This window comes from Cynocephalus volans, chromosome 7, assembly GCF_027409185.1.
Source record: "Cynocephalus volans isolate mCynVol1 chromosome 7, mCynVol1.pri, whole genome shotgun sequence".
NCBI lineage: Eukaryota > Metazoa > Chordata > Mammalia > Dermoptera > Cynocephalidae > Cynocephalus > Cynocephalus volans.
This window is the reverse complement of record NC_084466.1, coordinates 108,445,940-108,470,887: the sequence shown is the minus strand read 5'-3', so window position 1 is coordinate 108,470,887 and position 24,948 is coordinate 108,445,940. Positions and strand designations below refer to the sequence as shown.

Below are 24,948 nucleotides of genomic sequence, written 5' to 3'. Positions count from 1 at the left end.
AAAATGGGAATAATGCTCTTCTTGTGATAATTTTATTCCTGCTCACTATTTTGAACAAGCTGTGTTAAATAATAAAAACTCAATATCCCACTTATTAAGTTTGTACTAAGTAATCTACAAACTATTTCCCCTAATAAATTTTACTTTTATACTTTATAGTAAGCTTTAAAGGAAAAAAAAAAAAAGGAGGGGGGTACCTGAACTAGAGAAATCAAACCTTCCTATGTTTTGACTGGTATCTTCTACATATTATTAGTAATTAATATTAAGTTTTAATAGCAGTCTGATATCTGCTCAGTGACATATTAGTCACCCATTTGAACATGGTTGATTTTGTATAATTTTAACTATTACGGATACTTTTTTCCTAAAGAAATTTCACTTTATATCTTCATATTTTGGTGCAAAAATCCCATTTACGACTGCCAAAATGTTTATGTATTCATTATAGATTCAACATAAGAGGAAAATCTCACATGGTGTTAATCCCCATATATCCAAAATGCTACATACTATGTCTCCTACGCTAAAGCCTCATGCTCATGAGCAATTTTTTGAAATGCTTAGAGTACGCTGTGGATTGACTGAATTGTGTCCCCCCAAATCCACATACTAGAAGCTTAATTCTCACTGTAACTGTTGAGGGTGGGACACCCTATCATGGTAACTGAAACGTGGGGCCTTGAAGTGGTGATTAGATCATAAGACCATGTCGTAATGAATGGATGAATAATGGTGGTCAGGGGTGTGGTTCTGAGCGCTTTAGAAGGACAGCACATGAGCATCTCTCTCTCTCTGCTCTGCCATTTTCTGCCATGTGAGACCCCCATATTGCTGTAAAGCCACCACCAAGGAAGACCATCACAAGATGTGTTCCCTGGTCTTTGGACTTCCCAGCCTCCAAAACTGTAAACAATAAGTTTTGTTTTCTTACAAATTACCCAGTTCCAGATATTCTGTTATAAGCAACAGAAACAGACTAATACAGGGAACAAAATATCTTACCTTACCCAAACAGATGAGCTATGAAACCAGTCTTGAGTATCACACTGCTGCCATCCTTACCTGATATTTTCAATCTCCAAAGAACATTAGATACAACCTCATCAGCAAATGTTTCACACAAAGTGCTATGTCAAAGTCATTTCTTCCTCGAGAGGAAAACAGGCATGGAAGATGAGAGGGTAGCAAACATAATTTACCTGCATCAATTTTCTGGAGAGCTCATTAGTGAGGAACTCTTCTTCTTTCTCATAATTTACAGCAAGGGTTTCTTTCTCCTTCTGCAAAGCCTGAATTTTCTTGAACAACGTGTTACTGATGAATTCTTCTTCCTGCTCAGCCCTGGCTTGCTGTTTTTCAAAAAAAAATTAAGAGAACAAAACAAAAACACATGGTAAGGAAACAGGAAATTTACTAATTGAAATGTAGTTCTTATTTCCAGAAAGGGTACCCATGTGAATTAGAGCTCTAGTCTGAGCTGTGAACCAACACACCTTAAGAAGCACAAAACAGAGGAATTCAGCACTTATCATAAAAGTGAATCTTACTATTACCCCAAAGAGCCTCTCTGTACTATTATGGCCCTTCTTTTTAAAGTGACATTTCAAAGAAATTAGCAATATTGCAGTTTTTATGAAGCAATCCCAAATCAATACCAGAATACAGAAAGCTCCTTCTCATGTAGCAGACAGGTTTAATCCTATGGTATGTACATCAATTCATAATAATTCTCTCATGCCACTACATCTCAAAGGTTTATAGTTAAAATATCTGGGCAACTTTTTTTTTTTAATTGGTTATGAATATTCCTGGATTACAAAGCTGACTGTCACCACTCATGCCCAAGATGTGATGGCCAGATCAATACTGGGTAACATTTTTTACTAAAGCAGATAAGTTCAACTCACTTAAAAGTAAATCACATCACCTCTTCAGGATATTACTGAAAGGGTTTGGATATGCCATTAAAAAAGCAATGCAGATACACATGGACACATTTATATGTTCACTGAATCGTTACTAGAAGGAAATACACCAATGGCTAAAAAAGTAATTATTACAAAATAGTGGGAATCTAAGGACTGAAGAGTAAGTATAGGTGAGAGAAGTTTCATTTTCTAAGTTATTTCTCTACTGGGAATTTTTGAGGAATGAAGGCACAAAAAGGCATGACTGAATTTGAAAAACATAGAAGAAAAGGGGGGTCAGGCATAATTCAATGAAGATAAACATATTCTTCTGTAGGTCCTCTTCTTCTGTCCCCTCTCCCAAAATGTTTTAATGGACTCACCATAAAAACCTAAACATCCTTGAAGGAAATTAATCTTTTCAGAAAGAGCATCCTTGTTTCAAATGGACTCAACTCTATTCAAAGCACTTTTTAAGCCTTAACGTTTTGATGCGTTTATCCCAAATAATGCATTCCTGTTTTATCTGCCAAGTCGAAGGAGGGAGAGCTACATCAACTCTAAGACTCAGCACCTGTCACCTATAATAATACAAGACAAGGCAGGAGACAAAAGGGCACCCAAATTAAACAATGACCACCTTTTACTGTAAAAAGGTCTGACAACCACTCCCAACTCTGGCAGTTTAGATTTCTGTACACAGTTGCCAGCTTCCCCAACACCCACACTCTAACATCCATGGTTTCTGTGGAGCCCATGCTCCCTGCTCTCCATCATTGTGTCCCTAAGAGGAAGTATGCTGGTCCCTGAAACTGCCTGCCAAGCTGTTCTACAAAGGAGAGCCACACGTAGTACTTGGACTGAAAAACAGAACCACACAAATGACAGACACTTTGGGAAAGGGTCCACCACTCAAAGCTCCTTAAGAACTCTCTGGAACAGTTCAAGAGAGTTGAGCAACAAAGAGCACATCAACTAATAAGTTTATATTACTAGCCAAGAGGACCGGGTAAGTAGGCCCTAGGTCTCCCAGGCTCCCTTACACACCTCGTATTTCATTAGCACTTCTCAATGTCTTACTCTTTCCTTTAGAGTCAAGGAAAACTGCTGAGGAGTACTACCTCTCCTCCACTTTTTATCAATCCTCACTTGTCTTCCAAAATCACAAACCTGAAGATCTCAGACTAGTGCAACGGGCAAGAATCCAAAGTATTTATTTAAGGCATATTTGACACATATATTCAAGCCTGTGATCTGTTCAAGCTACCTGTTTATCTGGTTTTGACAGTCCTATATGATTTGAATTCTGATTATTCTAAAAGTTATAGAACAAAAAGGTTGAGAGAAATTAAGGCTTTTGCTGGTGATTCTGGAGTTAGAATTCAACCAGGTGTTTGCCATAAATTGATTTCACTATCAGGTCAGACTCAACTTCTTGCACATTATTACTTATACAATATTTTAGAAGATTGGTAATTTAATCATAAACAGCAAAAGGGAACCGGACTGAGAGGCTTGGCAGACCACCTTCCCCTTTATGTGGGGGCCTAGAAGAAGTGTCAAGTTGAAAATAAAAGGCAACAAGCTTACTCTCGTGAGAAGCTAAAAATAAACCCTAAGAGTTGATTTGTGTACCTTCCCCATCCCATTTCATCTAACGATTATGTTACAGGGACAACCAGGTTTTGGCGTAATTTTTTTTAAAAACTTTAAGATAGACATTGGAGTAGTGGTTGCTGGGGAAATGGGGAATGACTGCTCAGGGTACAGAGCATTTTTTTGGTGTAATAAAAATGTTCTGGAATTAGATAGTGCTAATAGTTTACACAACCTTCTGAATATACTAAACCATCAAACTGTATAGTTTAAAAGGGTGAATTTTATGGTATGCGAATTATATCCTGATTTAAATAAAAAGGACTCTGATCATAAGCAGGATCTGTATTTCACAGGGCACCAGCTTCCTCTACAGTTCTTCCCAGGGAGAGCAGCAAATGTACAAAGGACAGGGGAGGGAGATGTTGAAGAGGGCTAGGCCTGCTCTAAAAGTGCCTTCCAAAGTAAATGACACGTCACGGGTCCTGGAGGCTGAGGCTTTGGCAAACAATATTATTCACCATTTTAGAATAGCCACTTATTTCTAGACAAAGCCCATTAATAGAAAATGCCAATCTCAAGATCCTGATTGAACATGAGGAATTGTTCTGTCGAAGCCTATTAAAGTCTCTAACTTAACAAAGGGTTAACATGGCCCAACACAGATTTTAACAAAGCCTTCCTTTGGCTAGGTTTTTGCCACTTCTTAGCTGTAATCAGGGGGGCTGTTATTCTGCCTCCCACAGCATCCGAACACCCAGAAAAACCCATCAGGACAAGATTCCAGGTCCCCCGAACATAAAACCCCAGCTCCCTTTTTTTCGCAATTGGTACAGATCACCTTAGGAACAAACACATAAATGAGGACAAAAGACAGGATCCAATATAGCCTCAGAGAAAACTTTTTTTTAAATCAGATACTGTGGGCTGACAATGTGGGTAAACTTGATTACCAGAGAACGAACCATGCATCATGGAAAAGCATCAAGTGTCCATTCGACGTCATCCTGCAGGTTTCTCCCCAGACTGTGGGCAGTTTCAACTCAATCTCAGTTTTTTCCTCCCCTAACCCCAAGATGGGACTTTTTATTTAAGCCTTAAAACAAATTACCTTTCCAATTTATGTCCCCCCAAAAAGCCAGGAAGGAACCAGGCAGACAGTGGCCTAAGAGCAAAGAAGCAAAGCCCAGGTACCATTTGCAAGGCCTGAAGGATCAGCCAGACAGCAGCTGGCAGAGTGGAAAACAGGCCACCTCATGAAGTCTCATCATCAGGTTTTATCAGTATATCTCTCCTCTCATCTGAACTGCTTAAAAATCTCAGCATACCCAAACATATCCAAATTCGAAACTAAAATTGCGTTTAAAAAGCTAAATCAATGAATCAAGGTTTACGTATAACTCTGTCAACTCTCAAATGGAAATATAAGCCTGTTATTACTGTTTTGTATAAGTTTGCAAAGTTGAAGATTAAGAAAATGTGAGGGAAATAGAAAAATCTATGATTATATTTTTACATTCAATATGGGTCTAGTTGCTACATTTAGAAACAGTGAATTTGGTATAATCCTATTCACTTATTTGTGTCTGCTATTTAAAACATTGCCCCTCAACCAGCAGTAAGTACTCAGTGTCTGTTAACGTGAGGACTAGACCATAAAGCATCTCTACCATTCTTTCCCTATCCTACCAAAAATCCAGTGTAATAAAAGGAAAATTTAAAAAAAAAAAAAAAAAAAAAAAAGGTGTGGGGAGAGAGAGGAGTAATTTACTAAGTCCTCTAGGAAAAATAATCAAAGAAATTCTCAGAAAATAATTTCTCCTGAGTCATCACATATTTAGGTGACCAAACTCTAAATGAGAATAATCTTCTGCAGATAAGGAAATGACAGTCTGCTCTGACCCACTGCTACCATGACCTAGGTACAAATTTGATAAGAGATTACAATGCGATTATTGAATGTTTCAGTTCTTTTATCAGTGGTATTTTGGAGATCAAGTGTTAGTATAAAAAAGAGAATTAAAAAACTCTCTACAATAGCACTCACTGATGAGAAAATCCACATGCCAAAACCAAAACCATGTAGTATGATGCAACGCGTGATCTGTCAAGCATAAGAAAAAGAAGTTTTCCAAAGCAAGAAATTACAGGCATATTTGACAGCAGCCATCGCTCAAGGATGTAATCAGGAGAAAGTTCAAGTGACTAACAAGATAATATATTTGCACTGGTTTTTAAAAAATTACTTTCGGGCCGAGCCCATTACTTTCGACGCTCCCGCCGCGGGTTCGGATCCTATATAGGAATGGCCGGTGCACTCACTGGCTGAGTACTGGTCACGAAAAAGACAAAAATAAATAAATAAATAAAAATAAAAAAATAAAAAATTACTTTCCACTTGGTTAATGACTTGTTTTAATAAAAAAGAATCATAAAACTAAGATACCTTGAAGCTATAATGCTTAAGAATCAAGGCAGGTTCTATTTATTTTTTTAATTATTTAAATTTAGGAATCTATTTAAATGAATTATTGTAATTATTTCAATTTACTATTTTGTTGTCCAGTAACTTATAATCCAAATTTTAATGATTTTAACATCTTAATTTGAAATAGCATCTGAAACCATATAGTTAGGATAGCAGGAACCACCCACACACAGCCAGGCAACCGAATAAAACCCTGTTCTTTCTAAACCGTCACTTACTAGGTGCACCACTGCACATACTGATTGTTCTGGGAGATGCTTAGAGTTTAGCAGAATCCCTCATGATTGATGGCTGGCAACTCTTATAGGAGTAGCTCAAATATCAGTCATACCAATGGGTTTATCAACACAAACCAGTTTCCTGCAGAAATCTGTTTAATATTTATGTACCAGTACAGTAGAAGTGGGTGGTGGGTGACACAGAAGACAACCCCTAATGTACCTTCATTTCTTCTATAAGAAGAATCAAGGAGAGGATTTCAATTACATGCCTGAGAATTACAACTCTCCATTTATTCTGTGGAAGCACCAGGCTAGTTTGTGCTTCCTCCACATACAGTACACTAGCTTATAGTAAATGCAATTAACAGTTGATAAATTAAAACACTCATTATTGCATTCCAGTATGGCTAGCATACACAGGGATCAGAGCAGAGTCATTATTCGCCCTGACAACTGTGCTCAGATTCTATGCCTAGGCCATTGCTACAGGACTGCAGGGCAAGAGAGAAAATAACACCAAAGGGTGACTTTCCAGACAAGAAGAATTCACAGATCTTGAAGTTAAAAGGACCCTAATAGTTACCAAGTTTTATCAACCTGTGGTGCCTCTCAAACCAGTTTTAGAGAAAGGACAGTTAGTCCCCCTTCCACCAAACTGCAGAGGACATATGACTAGAACACAGCTTCCATACGCACTCCACCACATGAATTCAACAATACCCAAACTGGTTCAAGAAAATGAGTCCATTGGTCACTTGCTTGGATACAGAACAATGAAAAATTGTTAGAAAAGTTGTTAAGTGTTTACACTGGATTTATGAACTTATCTCTTTATGGGGCAGTGACAAGCAAATACCGGGTCTGCAGGCCACACACTGGGGGAGGTTCATAAACACAATCAAGACTCTGGAGGCAGATCACCTGGTTCACAAGGGGGCTATGCCCACCTCCAGCTGTGTGAGCCCAGGGGAGTCATGTGACCGCTCTGTGACCAAGTGCAATTTTTTTCCTCTATAAAGTGAAAATAATGGCACCTCCTTCTGGGTTGGTTGTAAAGATAAACTGAAGTTGTTCACATAAAGAGCTTATCACAGTGCCCTGCATGAGTAAGTACTCAAAAGATACAAAAGGGTTGGGGAGGAGACATGAACAGGAAGATTAATGAGAAAATGGTGAAAGCTTCTGGAGTCTCCCTTCATTTAACTAAAAGGGGAAATGGACAGAACTATGGTATATCCATGGGAAGGAATATACTAGAAACATTAAGAAGTTATGGTTTCTATGTACTGTCATAAAAATATGTCCAGCAACAAATGGTTAAGTGTAATACCAAAGTTGAATACATATATAGAAGGTAGAAGGATCTCATGTTGGGCTCCTAAACAAAAACCACACATCGGACACAAACCACAATAAATAAGTTAAAAGACATAATCAATCTAGGACCCCATGTATATACACTAACTACTCTACCTTCATGATCCTCAAGGCTCGAGATATTCAAATTCTCATAAACTATAAAATAACTTTATATAAAACATTTCAAAGAAATAAAATAGAATGAGTGTGCAGCAAGAGACTAACAAAAAATAGGTAGATTTAAAAAAGAAAACAGAACTTTTTGAAATAAACGTTTAAATTCATCTTGGATTTTGTATTTTAACAGCAAATATAACACAACTGAATAGCAAAGAACCAAAAGACAAACCTAAAAATTAATCCAAAATGTGGCCCAAAGAAATAAGATGATGGAAAATGTGCAAGATTCTCAAAGGACACAGAAAGGAAAATGAAAGATTTAACACACATCTAAGTAAAGTCTAAAAAGAAAGAGAAAGAGAGAGAGAACCATATCTGAAGATGATGGCTGAGAATTTCCCAGAGCTAATGAAAGACATGAATCTAAAGATACTGGAAGCACAATGTATACCAAGGAGGGAGGAAAATCCTTGTCTGCACATGTTGATAAACTGTACGATTTTAAGAAAAAATATTTAAAACAGCCTGAAACAAAGGTCAGATGATCCACAAGGAGACTAAGATTGGCAACCACTTCTTAATATCAACAGGGATAGAAAGACTTTTGCTAAGAGAAAACAACTGTCAAACCACAAGCATACTTCAAAAAGTTCATGGAAATATTCATATCATCTTTTATTTTTCCACAAACTTTTTGAAGTACCCCTTTACACTAGAATACCAATAAAAATTATTTTTCAAGAAAGATGCAAAACACAGATTTCCAATGTAAAGCAAAACTGAGACAGTTTGTCACCAAGAAACCTACACTGAGGCTTCTAAAGGATGGCTTATCCCGGAAAAACGGTCTGCAATGTGTGCAGATGAGCAAGTAAAATATTTAAAAAAAAAAAAAAAAAAGGAAAATCAACAAAGATAACATCTGATTTGTGAGGCTGGAACTAAAATACTGAATAATAAATAACAGCATCAGTCAAAAGAGAATGATAAGAATTTAAATGTTTAAGGTACCCGTATTACTATCTACTATATTAACTTTAGACTTTAGGCTAAATACACATTGTAAAATTTCAAGGATAATTAGAAAGAAAACTGAAATGGAGAACTTCCAAACCAGTAGAGGAAAAAATTTATTTTAAAAGATACAAAAAGAGACTTCCAATCGAGATGTCAGAACACACAGTCCCCAACATCACCCTCTCCCACAATCAACCAATTTACAACTATTAAAAAGCAGACAGCCACGCTGGGGCTGCCAGAGCTAAGGAGAAGAGATCGAGAGACCTGTGGAGTTCATGAAGGCAGGAGAAACCATGATGAGAGAAAGAAAGGACTGTTCCAACTGTTTCAAGTCCTCACCATTTCAGTGCTGGCCCTGGTGAGTGCACAGAGAAAGAGCTGGCAAAAGCCACTGCTGTGCCCTTTATGTGAAGTTGCTTGGAGGCAGCAGGGGAGAAGCAGGCCTTGGTGGCCCTCAGGCCAGCAAGATCGCTAAAAGGGTTCCTGTGGACCCACAAAGGAGCAAGGGCACACACAACTGAAAAAAGGAGCCACTCAGAGGCCGGTGAGTCATTGCAAGGGAACAGCACATGGCACATCCCATGGGAAGTGTTTGGAGTGCAGGGGTTGGAGGAGACTGGTGCATTGGGAGAACATAGGGGCACAGCAGGGACAGCTGATCTGCCCCCCAATCAGCACAGGACCACTCAGTGGAGATGGAGCAGGAATATAGAACTGCAGGGGGTGCAGTTTGCTGAAAAGACTCAGGCCCAGACCAGAGTTTCCACACAATCCAGGTGTATCAGACCTTACAAGACCCAGAAGTGATTATAAGGTCAATTGAAACCTAAGCTGTACGAAAAGCCTTCCCCAGAGAATCAGCACCAAAGCAGCAATTTAGCTCAACCACAGAGCTCCAGTGCTGGTTCCCACAGGAAGTTCCCCCATTTTAGAAATAAGCAAAGGACAAAAAATTAGTTCCAGTGCAGAGTTTAAGTGGTGGCAACACCAAATAATCCAACACAGAGCTGAAAAAAAAAACCAAAATACTCACAGATCAGAGACAAAGTACTGATTAACCAATAAAGGTCTAACACCATCAAAGAACACCTATAAAACCTAGAAGGACCGGAAGCCTCCGAGACTCCCAAGCCAGGATCGGGGGAGGGCCAAGGGCCTCAGCCACACCCACCCCCACCCCCATGTCTGCATCCAGCCTAGCAAAGACCACCATCTCGTATATACTAGACACATTTGAAAAAGATACCATTTAATATAGTTATAAAACTATTAGGCATCTAAGAATAAATCAGCCAAAACATATCCAAAATACATATGAAGAAAATAATTATTGAATGAATGTTTAGCAAAACATAAATAGATGCAGAGATTACAGCACATTACCATAGAGATGTCAATTATTCCCATGATGAGTTAAATGCAATTTAATCAAAATATCAATAGGTTTTTAGAGAAACTCGACAAGATACTAAAATTTGTGTTAAAGCACAAGCCCCCAAAAGAGCAATGACTCCTGTAGAAGAATACAGTAGGAAGGAGCTTGACCTACCAAAGATAAAGACTTATTATAAAACCATAACTATTACCCACATAAGCTACTAGTGACAATACAAAGTGGTGCAATCTGGCAGTGACACTTTCAAAGTTAAACACAGCTGCCATATGACTTAATAATACCACTCCTAAGTATATACCCAAGCAAACTAAAAACATATTTCTACACAAAACTTGTACACTTGTGTTCATAGCAGCATTATTCATAACAACCAAAAAGTGGAAATAGCCCAAATGTCCACTAACTGGTGAATGAATGGACAAACTATGGTATACAATGGAATATTATTCAGTTATGAAAAAGTAGTACTAATACATGCTATGGCCTTAGAAAGACAGAAAAAAAGATGTAGACTTAAACCTATAATGTAATTAAATAAAATATGAAAAAGCGCTAGGTTTACATCACTAATTCACTGGATTAAACAATTATTAGCCATGTCTAATATTTATCATTCTGATATATTTAGAAAAATAGCTAGCCCATTCTTCAAATATCATCTCTACTATGGTTATAGGCAAGCCCCAACTTATAAATGCTCTGAAAGATATAAATGTTCTAACCCTATAAGTTGGTTAGTAGGATGACATTTTCTATTGCAACAACATAAATTCAAAAACTCATTCATGCCATGATGTGAATGAATTACACTATGAAAAGAAGCAGCCTGAATCTGGGTTCTAAAAGCGAAGAGATGTTATAAAAGTAGGAAAAAGAAAGATTTTCCCCCTTTTAAGTAGGAAACCAGTTTAAGACACAATTTTCAAAAATTTCCTTCTTATTTCTTCATTTTTCTTCTCAGAATTCTTTATCGCCTATTGCTACACTTATCAGATATGTAGTACTCACGAACTGTCTTAAGTCCCTAACTCCAGTATAGGATAACACCCGAACAATCCTTCCCCCAAAATGAATCATGCCCCCGAATCAGCTACCTTCCTTCCCTTATGAAACACAGCTAGCCCTTAGGAATCCTTTCAGCTAGCACCTGAGAAGAACGCAGTGAGAGTGACACAAATTATACTAAAAAGTGAAAGACTTTTTCCTGATCCTAATTATTGTTTTTGGGGGGATAAAAGGGTGTTGTAGCATCCCTACCTGAGTATTTTCACCCAGAACAAGCTCACTCAAACAGTTATTTGTTGCTACATAACAAACCACTCCAAAACTTAAGGCTTATGAACAGTAATAATGTATTATTTGTCATTACTCTATGCCTTGATGAATGGGTCACTGGCTGGTTGTTCCAGTCTCATTCAGGTGGATGTTCAGCTGAGCTTAGAGACTCAATATCAAAGCCAACATCAAGGGATAGGAAACAGACTCCACCTCTTAATGAGAGAAGCAGTATAGATCCCTTCAGAAGTATAAGCAGTATATAAAGAGATCACACAAAAAGGTCTGTGCCTAGCAGTCTCAAACACATACATTGGCAAAAACAAGTGTCATTAACTAGAGATACAGACAAAGGGAGAAATGACTACACTGGTGTTCTGTGTTTGTGGTTCACATCACTGATTAACTTAAATGCATGATCTTCAAGTGGATGAAATTACTATCTCCAAAGTCTGTCTTAGCTCAGCTCTTGGAAGATGTGTTCTTAAAAGTGAGCTTCTATCAGTTTGTTTTTAAACAAGAAAACCACTATTGCCACACCCTCTACAGCTCTACCACTCCCCAACATCCAAGATTTCCAAACCTGGCGCTGGGGCAATGGCCTGGAGAACAGGCATATGATATTTCTACAGCTCTACATGCTTGGAAAATGTGAGTCGCATCTTAAATACCACCTGTGTAGAGAAAAAAATTAGTCAAGCACCTCCTCCTTCAAAGAACCAATAGGGGGAGCTCTGTGATAAAGTGACCTCTGAAACAGGAAGTAAAGCCAATTACAGACAAAAAAGACCACTCTTCCCATCCTTTCCTGAGAAAGTACATTCCCAAAAAACAGAAGGCTTAAAGGAAATTAAAAACAACAAAACAAAAATTCAAACAAAGAATAATACTCACTGGCAGTCAATCTCACCTTGTAAGCTGACTGTAAAAGAATGTTATCACAGATTGAATACTGGCCATGCACCATTCACTGTGTGCCTAACAACACAAAGCTTCCCAACACCAGGACCCCTGTGTTTCTAAATATGTCCCCCACTACTTCCAACATAGATGGGGTAAGCTTCAACACTAGTGACAAAACGTACCGCCGTTCTGCTCCCCCCCAGTAATAAATTCCTAACCAGAAAAGAGCTGCCAAGTAGGAAAAGAGGCTACATCCATTAGATTTTTAAAATCTAACTCAACATATATGACAGAGCATCTCCTAATTGCAAGAACTGTATGGATATGGCAGTGAACTCCACAGACGTTGTCCCTGCCCCAAAGGGGTACACAATCCTCCTAGCAATTAAAGAAAAGCAACATCATTAATCTATACATTTAGCAATTGGCCTTGAAAGGATCTTGTCTTGGCTGCACAAGTAGACTGAAGAATAAAAATGGGATTAAGCTGCACAGAAGAAAAAGCTAAATATTTTATCTACTACAGTAACAGAAGAAATATAGGAGGCTACTTAAGGCCTAAGGACTGTCAGATAATCACTCAAACACCTGCTGAGTAGTGAGGAGCATAAACGTACACAAATATACAAACCTAATATATATATTTAACTCTGTGGACTGTAATACTGATAATGGCAGTCAATGTTTAAGCATTGGTTGTATTTCTACCACTCTGGCAGACTCTTCCACACATTATCTCATTTAATCTACACATTTCAGTCCCACATCACATGTAAGGAAATGGACTCAGAGAAGTCAAGCAATTTGCCTGAGGATCCAACGCACTAAATATGAGGCTTACAATTAAAACTGAAATCCTGAGCTGGCTCCAAAGCTCCTTGTCCTTGTATGGCCTAATCTCAACAATCCAGTAACGATGCCTTCCACTTCAAGGGTTGCAGCATCATGCTCCAGAAGCCAAAAGCCAATAATTTGCAACTAAAGCCAAAATTTCTGGTGCCATCACACAGTGCCTGAGCATCACAAAGCAGCTCATCTTTAGGAGATACCCTGTAATTTCCTTTCCCAAACTGAGGGTAACTAAACATTGGGTGACTGATAGGTAATTTTTAAGAACTGCAAAAGAGCCACTTTCTGCTTCTGCTGCCACCACCTCGAGTAGGAAAATACATATTTCCTGATGGCATACATGCCGTATGTAGCGTTCCCGTGTGTTGATGGCAAGCTCTGCTATTTTAACTTCACTGTACATGCTCTTCTCCCCTCCATTTTTCAGATGCTAAATAAAGGCATTTCTGTTGGGGGTAAAGAAAAAAACTGTCAAACGGGCCTCAGGAGCAGGCCTATCACAAGCAAGCCATCGACTCGAATCTATAAAGAAATTGCAGAATAAGAAAAGTCACACTCTATGTACAGAAAAGAGTTAACATAGCAGGCCTAACTTTGAAAGTCCTGCTTACGAAATTGGCCCTTCGCTGGCAACTAGGAACTTGCATTTCAGAAGAGTTCTCCCCTACCCTGATAAAAGTGGCTCACTGTGCCTAAGCTTTACAAATGACACAGTTTATGACGAACACCTGCCCTCCCTTCAGAGTCTGGAATGTTGTCACATGCTAAGCAGGGAATGCCTACATGACCAGGTCCTGGTAAAAACCCTAGGCACTAGGACTCTAACGAGCTTCCATGGTAGACAACACTTCACATATGTGGTCACAATTCAATGCTAGGGAAATTAAGCACATCCTGTGACTCTACTGGGAGAGGACGTTTGGATGCTTGTTCTTGGTTTCCTCTGGACTTTGTCCCATGCACCTTTGTCCCTTTGCTGAGTTTGCTTTGTAGACTTTTGCTATAATAAATCAGAACCATGAGTATGACTAGATACTGATCCTGTGAGTCCTCCTAGAAAATCAAATCTGGGGTTGATCCTGGGGACCCCCAACACACCCTATATTTAAGAAGAATTCCTTCTACCCTATCTTTCAAAAACCAAGGAAAAGAGAGACTTCATATCATGCCCTAATGATCTCAGTGTAGTATAAATCATAACCCAAAGTCTCACAGTTAAGTGCAACTTGACTAAGAGGGACACAAGACACTTAGCCAGAAAAAGCTCCCCCAATCTCCAGACTCTTAAACATCTCCAGCTGGAGATCATATAGCCAGCTCAAACAACCAATCCCAGACACATCTCTTGATTCCTTCCCATCTTGCCTAAGCATCTGGGCACCCAATTCCTCATGCCAAAAATCAAGGGATGAGCCTTGATTCTTCCTCCCCTCGCTGCCTCTGTGCCCATTTAGTCCACCAGAAAGTCCTATTTCTAATGGAAATAGATCCAGACCGTTCTAGTCTTCTCACTGGCTTGGTTGCAGCCACGGGGGTCCCCCATTCAGGCTTACAACAGCCACCTACTGGCAATGCTGGGTCTTCTACTCTTGCTCTCAATCTATGCTCCATGCTACATCCAGAGTGTTTTCAGAGATGGAAATCTAATCGCTTTGTTGCCCTGCTCAAACCCTCCAATGGCTTCCCATCACACAATGAAAAATAACAATTCCTTCCCCTGATCTACCAGCCCCCGCCCCAGATCCAGTCTCTGCCTGCCCCTCTCACCCATGCCCATGATACTCTGGCATTTCTATTCCTACACATGCCAGGCTCATGACTCCTGCAGTGGGAACTGGGCACTGGCTAGACTCTCTGCCACATGGCAGGCTGACTACCTGTCATTTCAGATTTCCCCAAAGACGCCGTCTTTACCACCAAACCTAAGTTAGCCCTCACTCACTCTCCACCGCCATTATATCGCTTTTTTTTTCCATCAGGGTGTACACAACCACCAGGATTTATCTTATCTTTTTACTTCTCTCTGTCACTCCTCACTTTGTGGGCTTTTGGGGCAGAGTCGGGGCTGCTGGTGACTGTTGTAGCTTCTTCTGAGCCTAAACCCATGCCTGGCCTATGGGAAGTACTCGAATACTGGTTAACAAATGGGCACTCATACAATGGGGAAAAAGCCTCTCAACCTCTGAACCTTTTCTTCCCATCCTCCTCTGCTGATTTACCGAAGTTCAAAGCACTGGGTCAAGTTCTCTCAACACAAAAGTAATTAAGGTTCTGTCTCTGCTCTTGGAGGAGCTCACAGTCTAGTAATTCCCTCACAGCTTTTCACACCCCCCACATCCACTTGCACAGATGTTGTCGATAACAAAACATAGCCCTATCCTTGAGAGCTCTAATGCTTCCCTTCTTCCCTCCTATCACCACTGCCCAATAACATGTTGAGCTGTAAGACGGTAAGTGATGGACCTCCAGCATTAACTTTCCTCTTCCTCCTTTTGACAGCAAGAACCCCCTACATTCTAGTTGGACATATGACCACCCAGTTAGATTCTACATCTCAGCCCCCGGGCATCTAGAGGAGGCTATGGGACTAATTTTCGATTAACAGGAGGTGAGTGGAAGTAGCATGCCACTTTGGAGTCACATCTTCAGAAAGGAAGCAGTTATCATCCATGCTCATTTCCCCTTCCCAAAGGCTGGAATCAGATCTAGAAGTTACAAGCCAGTTCCCACCACCAACAAAAGGTGATGGTAGAGCAACGAGATAGGAAGACCCCAGACCAGTGAACCACCTCATGGAGAAAAGCCACCCAGCAGCCCTGGACTATTAGGTAAGAGCAAAATAAACTCGAAGCCACTGTATTTTGGGGTCTCCCATTCATCAGTTTAGCCTCTACCCTAACTGGTACAATGCCTGAAAACTCATCAGTAGGAGAGGCCAGATAGATGTATGTTTAGAAATGAAAAGCTCCCCTAAGATATAGTAAGTTAGAAAGGCAAAACGCTAAAGAGTATGCATATTATGATCCCATGAGCAAAGTTTCATTTAACAGTACATAAATAAAATGCATTCATGTAATATATACATTTATATAATTTAATAAACATAATTTATAAAAAGTATGATGTGTATACATGTAAATATTTTTTAAATTAATAGAACTGTGCCCAAGAAATATTAATAGTACCTCTGGAGTTAAGAGACTAATCTGTCACACCACATCCACAGGGCTGAAAATGCTGCCTTGCACATACTAAGCACTCAAGTAAAAATGAATATTCACCCTTTGTTTATATGTATATACACATACACACAGATCTGGGAGGGATTGCTTTGTAGGCTATGGATTCCCAAAGCCCAATTTCAAGATTGCATTAGCATCACCTGATATTCATTTTAAAAATTAAAAATAAAAATCAATAAACTTCTGATGCCCAGACCCTCCCCCTGACAAACAGGGTCAGCTCTGTGGAATGGGGCACAAAGTTTTCAGAAGCAATCTTGGAAAATGCACTAGCTAACTGGGAAAACTCAGCTCTGGTCCTGGATCTGCTATTAACTCCTAATTAACCTTGGCAAGCTACCTTCTTTCCTAAGCTTACATTTCCCCATTCATAAAATGTAAGATAATCTAAGGTCCTTATGGCACAGCAGCAGATAAAAATCAGTCACATACCCAAGAGGAACTCTAAGGAAAGTCTGTTGCTATCAGAGGAAACTGAGGCCAAGGAAGAAAGCCAGTCAATAGGGAACTGGGAAATAGAACCCGGGTACTTTCATTCCCCATTCAGTGCTGTTCCCACATCAACGTCCTGCCTGGAAGGGATGGCGTATTGCTTTGAAGGGTAACTCCTACAGAAGTATTCCCCAAACTCAGCTGCTAATTGGCAGAAAAAGAAGATAGCACTCTGATTACAGATAAGGATACAAATTCTTCCCCAAAAGTAAAAGGATCCTGGACGGAGGGACATAGAGGGGAGGAACGAAGGAAGGGAAAAGAAAAACATCTTACAGAAAATTAGAAAATTCTAAAGTATAAAGAAAATAAGTAGTCAATTATGAAAACCACTGCTAATGTCATCCATCCCTTCTAAACTCTACGGTGACACATTTCATAAAACTGGTTCACATTTTATGTACACTGTATCCCTCACCCCACTTATTATACTGTAAATATTCTGTGATTAAACACTCTTCCCACAATTTTTGTTGTTGAAAATATCCTATCTCACGGTTACACCAAAACCATCTACCAACTACCTGACATTCCTTCCAGTTGCTTCCAGTTCTTCTGCCACAAGAATTGTTACAATGAACATGCTTGAACAATGTCGGATACTGTACTAGCTGGATGTTTCTTCCAGCAGATTCCCCAACCTTGGGTATCAGTATGCAGTTAAGATATGGGGTTTTCAGCCAGCCGCTTCCTAGATCTGCAGCTACAAAGCCGTGTCTGCTTCCTGTGCAGTTGCAGGTGCGAAAATAATAAGCAATTTACTTCCTGTTCATCGTTTGCTTGCTCATTCAAGGTGTCTAGAGGTTTGGCTTCTGAACGCTGACTCTCTATGGAAGCCAACCCCTCCAAAGAGGTGAAAGGCACAATGCTTTGGTTTAACTAGAAGGCTGGCTCTGTGAATTTGGGTTTGTTCACGTATCCCCACTTTCCAGTTTTCAGTGAAGGAAGTGGGATGGAAGGTTTAACTTCTAGCAAGGGGTTAACTTTCGGCATAAGGTCGCTATTCTGGTTGGAAATGAAGATACAGTGGACAAACTATGTCACCACCTTGATACCAGGGGTTATGGGTGTGCATCCAGTCAAAGAAGAGAACTTCCCAGATAGAAGGAAAAAAATAAAAAGATAACGTTAGATAGTACATGAGGAGTGACTCTCCCCTGATAGAATTTCCAAGAAAGCTTGCTAATCCACTGTTAGGAATTCAGGTGAAAACCTAGCACAGGTCCTCAATCCTTTAAACAATTCCAAAATCCAAGACTCAAAACCAAAAGCTATAACCATTTGGCAGGAAAGCAACCAACCAACCTGCAATCATTGGATGGTAAAGCCTGATTCGTACTGCCATGAGGCTCTTTGTAGCTTTACCATCATATAGAGTGTGACTGTTCATGTTTTGCTGATATGTTTGATGTGTCTGTTATTTCAACCTACTGAGGCTGTTGCATTACATGTGGTATGTGCTCTGTGTTACCTTTGCATACCCTTACTCCCTTTTATGGGTTGAATTGTGTCCTTGAAAAAGGTATGTTGAAGTTCCAGCCCCAAGTGCCTGTGAATGTGACCTTATTTGGAAACAGGGTCTCTGCAGATGTAATCAAGTTAAGATGAGATTAGGGTAGGCCCTAATCCAATATGACTGATGTCTTTATAACAAGGGATAACATAGACAGAGAGACACAAGAAGACAGACATGTGACCAGAGAGGAGCTGCAGCTACAAGCTAAGGAACGCCCGGAGCTACCAGTAACTGGAAAAGGAGAGGAAAGATCATCCCCTTGAGGCTTCTGAGGGAGCACAGCCCTTGCCAGCACCTTGATTTCAGACTTCTAGCCTTCAGAACGGTCAGAGAATAAATTTCTGTTTTAAGCCATCTAGTCTGTAGAACTTTGTTATAGCAGCCCTGGGAAACTAAAACACCCCACCTGCACCACCAAAAAACCTTAATTCTCAAAATACATCTGGCCCCATGGATAAAGGACCATGGGACTGTATTTTAATGTGTCACTTTATTCTGAATATTTTAAATTAACTCCAGGTTTCATTCACAATTGCTAGCAATGGTATTTACCTAAATTTGTGAACATTTTGTAATAAATTGTTTCATCTAAAAAAAAAAAGGCAGGGGAAAGAGAAAGACACAGGACACATATTTTGCTTTTAAAATAAGCAAGGAAGAAAAGTTAAAACCATCTGAGCACATCTTCAATGCTTTATACAAGAACAAATGTTCCCCCATTTAAATAATGTTGAGGCAGTATCATATTTATAGACACAAGACAGCTGTCAACATCCAAAATGCTGCAAAATTAACCATGGTTAGTAATTCAGACAGAAGATCTACTGTTTCTAATACTGAAAAGAAAACATTGTGAAAAAAGGCCATAATGGTGAAGACGTGTAAGTGTAGACATTCATTTCCTGTAATAAGTGTAGACACACATTTACCTAGCAAATGTATGAGTGTATTTCATAAGCCAGAAGGAACAGGGAATATAATAAAACTATAAGAGACAGGACCTTACACTCTGACAGGAATGCAACAAAGGCACAAATTGGTCTCCTCCCAGTTTTGAAACTTTCTCTTTGGCACTAAACTTGCCTTCTATTCTCCTACCTAACCAAGACTGGAGTTGCAGTAAGTTGATCATTTTTAACAAACATATGAAAATTATCACTTTGAAATATTCTATTTAGAGGAAGGTAGTCCAGAGATATACAGTGACTGATGTATAAAAATGTTCACAAAAACATCATCTATATGAACATAAACAACCAATTCAACAACGATAAGAGACTAAATAGGTAAAATAATGCCCCTCTCCCAAAGGTGTCCACATCCTAATGTCCAAACCTGTGGAAATGTTACTAACATGGTAAAGGGGACTTACAGGAACAGATGGAATTAAGGTTGCTAATCAAGTGACCTTAAAATAATGAGATTATTCTGGGTTCTCTGGGCCCAGTATAATCACAGAGGTCCTTTAAAATGGAAAATAGAGGCAGAGAAGAGGTCAGAATGATGCCATACAAATACTCAACCTGCCATTGCAGGCTCTGAAGATGGAAGAAGGGGCCACTAGCCAAGGAATGCAGGTACCTCTAGAAGCTGGACAAGGCAAGGAAATAGATTTCCCTCTAGAGCCTCCAGAAAGGAACATAACCCTGCCACACTTTGATTTTAGCCCAGTGAGACCCGTGTTGGACTTCTAACCTACAGAACTGTAATCGATGATGAATTTGTGTTATTTCAGGACACTAAATTTACAGTAATTTGTTAGAGCAGCAAGAGGAAACTAATACAGGCACTGATTGATTAAAGTTTATCTTGACGATAGAATAATATGCTGCCATAATTAAGGAAAAGTGAATATTGTCATGATATGTGTTTAGTTGGAAGAAACAGGCTGGGAAACATGTTTTGCTTGCTTAAAACATTCACACCAATGCCCAATGCATTAGAAATGGCTAGAAACACATAAACCAGAACAATAGAAGTGGTTCTGAGGGATGGCACTGATGACACAGTCTTTGTACAGTGAACCTGTTTGCCAAAGTTTCTACAAAAATAGTTATTTATTATCAGAAAACAATAAAGTCTGGTAGAAATAGAGAGATCTGCTCATCTGTGACAGGCTCCTCAGTGACTGACCAAGAAAGTCCTAGGATGGACAAACTGAGGGATGAGGAAGAACATTCAGAGGAAAAAAAAAAGAAAGATCAGAAGAGCACAGAAGTTCAAAGATTCTCATCCAGGTGAGCTTCAAGGACAAAGACCTTTTTTTGATCTATCTCTGAAGGCTAGGTCCCTGCACACCCTAAGCACTTCAAGCATTGGCAGCTCATTTTAAAGTTGCTGAGCTGTTGAAAACTACTTAACAAGTCCAAGTTGCACCTCCCAAGGGACCAAACACTGTTTGGTTAGTTCTCTAGTTACATCTCACAGTTTGAGTGAATGATCTGCCCCAATCCTATCATTCCCTTAAGCCCTGATATTTTTAATGTGTGATTTCAGAGAAAGCAAAATTTTCCACAAACACATGTATCATGTTAGGGCAGAAACCCCTGCGCTCAATTTGAAGTTTAAGACCTATATAGGTAACAAACTGGCCAAAACTGACCAAGACAAAATCTCTGCCCTTCTCCAGCCTGCCACATGGCATTCTGAATGGGTTTGATGATATTATGCAAAGGAGATTGCTATTTGGACATAACGTGGGACTATATACTCCTATCAAAATACTAAAGTAATTCTGCAATCCTGAAAAAATAACGGTTGCTAAAAAAATCTTGAGGAGCAATCAATTTCACAATCCCAAGCATGTGTGTACACGTGTCATTAATAAAACAAATCATCGTCACTGATGAGTTACATGCCCAGCTAGATTATGTGCCACCATAATTCTCCCATCATTGAAGTTTTTGATATATATATATATTTTTTGTCTTTTTCATGACCGGCACTCAGCCAGTGAGTGCACCGGCCATTCCCATATAGGATCCGAACCCGCGGCGGGAGCGTTGCTGCGCTCCCAGCACCGCACTCTCCCGAGTGCGCCACGGGCTCGGCCCAAGTTTCTGATATTTTTGAAGAGCCTCTCCTACCTAGAAAGAATACCAGGCCCAGGTGATTTTTGTATAGGCAAGTTCCACCAAACTTTTAAGATAACTGCCATGCTATATAAAATATGCCTGTTTAAAAAAAAAAAAAAAAAATGAAGGAAAGCTACCCCAAAATAGCCTTGCTTCCAAACTGTACAAAAAAGCCAAAGGCCACTTTTAAATAACATATATATAGAAAACTTGAATAAAATGTTATCGGAATGAATATGAATATGCCAATGTACTGAAGAAATTATCTAGTACGGTTTATCTCAGGAATAAGTGAATAGTTCAACATTAGATGATCTATTATTGTATTTCATTACATTGAGATTTTTAAAATAATCATCTCAACAGATGCAACACATTTGCCAAAATTCTGCTCACTCATGATAGCAGGCAAAACAAAACAAAGCAAACATCCTACATCCAAGCATTTACCAAAAGCTTTTGTCAGACAACATATTTTAATAAAGCACTAGAAGTACTCCCATTAAAGTTCAGAAAAAGAGAAGGACACCTGCTATCAATATTATTCAACATTGTACAGAATGTCCTAGCTAATGCAATAAACAGAGAGGAAATACAGTGGAGGTGCTTCTTATGTAAGGGTTAGGTTCCAAGGTCAACATGTAAGTGGGAAATAGCATAAGCATGGGTTTCTTTTGGTTATGAAATAGCTGGGCGAGGGTCAGGGAATCCTATTCTATAAAAAACATGCACCAGTAGAAAGGTACAAGGAAAGTGATATGGCCAACTGAGGGAAGGACAGACTAACCCAGAGCCTACAAATGCTCACAGAATGCGAGAGACAGTGTAGGAGCCAACACTGTTGAAAGTATTACTCTCTTCTGCTTCGTAGGTGTAAATAGCAGGACACATTAAGTTAACTGTGAGGATGAATCTTACCAATTCTATAGTAAGAGATTGGAAGATGCGAGAAAGGAGGGGACACAAAACTGTCATTCCAGACATCATCCACCAAGAAAGTATAAGAAAACCAACTAATAGTTGTTCATCAAGGTAACCAGAAACTGAGCAACACAGAAAAAACACAAAATCATTCCCAAATATGTTGAAGAGAGTGAAATAGAAAAAGACCCTCACGTTGGTTTTCTTAGACCCTCACAGGTACCTAAGAAAAAAGATTGAGTGTCTATAAATACTGTGTGAAGGAAAGTAAACCTTGCCACAGGGTTAAAATAAAGAAAATGAAACTTAATAAATGGACAAATGGGAAGTTTTTAAGATATAAATCCGAAACCATAAAATTACTAAAAGAAGACATAAGGAAAACACTCCAGGAAGTAGTACCAGGCAAACACTTTATGAATAAGACCCCAAAAGCACAAGCAACAAAAGAAAAACTAAACAAATGGGATTATACCAAACTAAAAAGCTTCTGCCCAGCAAAGGAAACAACCAACAGAGTGGAAAAACAACCTACGGAATGGGAGAAAATATATGCAAATTATACATCTGATAAGAGATTAATACCCAGACTATATAAGGAATTCAAACAACTATACAGTAACAAAACCCAAATAACCCAGTTAAAAAATGGGCAAAGGAGATGAATAGATATTTTCCAAAGGAAGACAGACAAATGGCCAACAGGTACATGAAAAAATGCTCAGTATCACTAATTAGCAGGGAAATGCAAATCGAAACCACAATGAGACATCATCTCACCCCAGTTAGACTGGCCATTATTAAAAAGACCGAGAATAACAAATGCTCACGAGGATGTGGGGAAAGGGGAACTTTTTACACTGCTGGTGGGACTGTAAAATAGTACTGACATTATGGAAAACAGTATGGAGGTTTCTCAAACAACTACAGACAGAGCTACCATATGATCCAGCAATCCCACTACTGAGTTTCCAAAGGAATGGAAATAATGTCAAAGGGATACCTGCACTCCTATGTTCATCACAGCTCTATTTACAATAGCCAATAGTTGAAACCAATCTAAATGTCTATCAGTGGATGACTGAATAAGGAAAATGTGGTATATATACACAATGGAATACTACTCAGCCATAAAAAAGAACAAAATTCTGGCGTTTGCAGCAACCTAGATGAGACTGAACAAAATTTTGTTATGTGAAATAAGCCAAGTACAGAAAGAGAAGTACCCCATGTCTTCACTCATAAGTGGTGCTAGGAGGGGAGGGTGGGAGGGGCAGAGAAAGAGAGAAGACCACAAAAATATGTTGAACTTTCAGGAGAGAACAAACCTAAGGGCATAGGGGAGAGGTAGTTGGAGAGTGATATGTCAGGTAAAGGGCATAAAGAAAAATTATGATTTGTAATAATGAATATGCTAATAATAAAAAAAAATTAAGCTTTGCATAAAAAAAAGATATAAATCCTTCCCAACCTAAAATCCCCACAGGATTTAAGGAACATGACATGTGTGGGGAAAAATCATAAGAGCCAAGACAATTTTGAAAAACAATGTGTCAGTACCTGTGGTATGATATTTCAAAACCTACCATATAGGGTCATAACAATCAAAATAGAGTTATTAAACATAGAAAGAAATCAGAAAAGAGTATACATAACTAAATCTGAGTATTTATGGAATTTATATGCCATTTCAAAACATTCCAGTGGGATAAGTGGCCATATATTTAGAAAAAATTTCATTAGATGGTACCACAAAATATGCATAAGAGGTGCTACACTCGACAGCAAAACTCTCTACATTTCCATCACCTTATTTCTTTCATCCATTTGCATTGGTTTGAGGTTGGATTCAATTGATTCACGCACTCCGCTTCATCTTCCTTCCCCCTTTCCTTGCTGGAATATTGTTAGGCTGGAAATTGCAAGGTAAAACTCACCATTCTCATTAGCCAGTTTCACATTCCGTCCCGTGAAACCAGATGAGAAGTCATACACAGGTGCAGCTCACGGATTAGGCTACGTTTACAAGCATCCAAGCGGTACAAAGGAGGTGCCAGAAATCAGAAGGTTAAATGCTCTGTGAAAATTAGAAAAGCATGTGCTGGTCAAGTCCCATCCCTAGCCCACATGAAAAGGGTTAGGAGTCTAAAGTGACCTACAGTGTGACGCGCAAGCCCCTAACGCTTCACAACCAACTGGAACACTGGGCTTGCCACAGGATAAAAGCCTTCTGCTCAAACCTTGCCTTAAAAGCAAGCATAATGAGGTATTTCAGTGCCTCCACAGGGCATCCTTATGAAGTTTTCTTAGATGATGAGACCCCTTTCAGAAAACTTTTTTTCTTTGTAGGCAAGGAGTTATTTAACAACTGTGACTGCTCTCTTAGGCTAAGCCATGAGGGAAAGGAAAGGAAAGAAAAAGATGTGGTTTGAGTGCTAGGGAAGGGGGTGGGGGCACATCTCCTTGGCCACCTCAACTCCTCTGCGGAAGTAGGTATGGTATAGATTTGCAGCTATCATCTCATTGTGAGGTCCAACAATTACATCATATGATGTCATTAAGGAAT

The 24,948-nt window shown here is 39.2% G+C and overlaps 1 protein-coding gene across 1 annotated transcript in view; it reads right to left on the bottom strand.

The window, feature by feature from the left end:
- CCDC6 (coiled-coil domain containing 6) overlaps positions 1-24,948 on the bottom strand; it is a 103,032-nt gene that overhangs the window by 53,212 nt on the left and 24,872 nt on the right. The window contains exon 2 of the mRNA XM_063102775.1: positions 1,203-1,352. Coding sequence (XP_062958845.1) covers positions 1,203-1,352 — 150 coding nt within the window. The remainder of the gene's footprint in view (positions 1-1,202; positions 1,353-24,948) is intronic.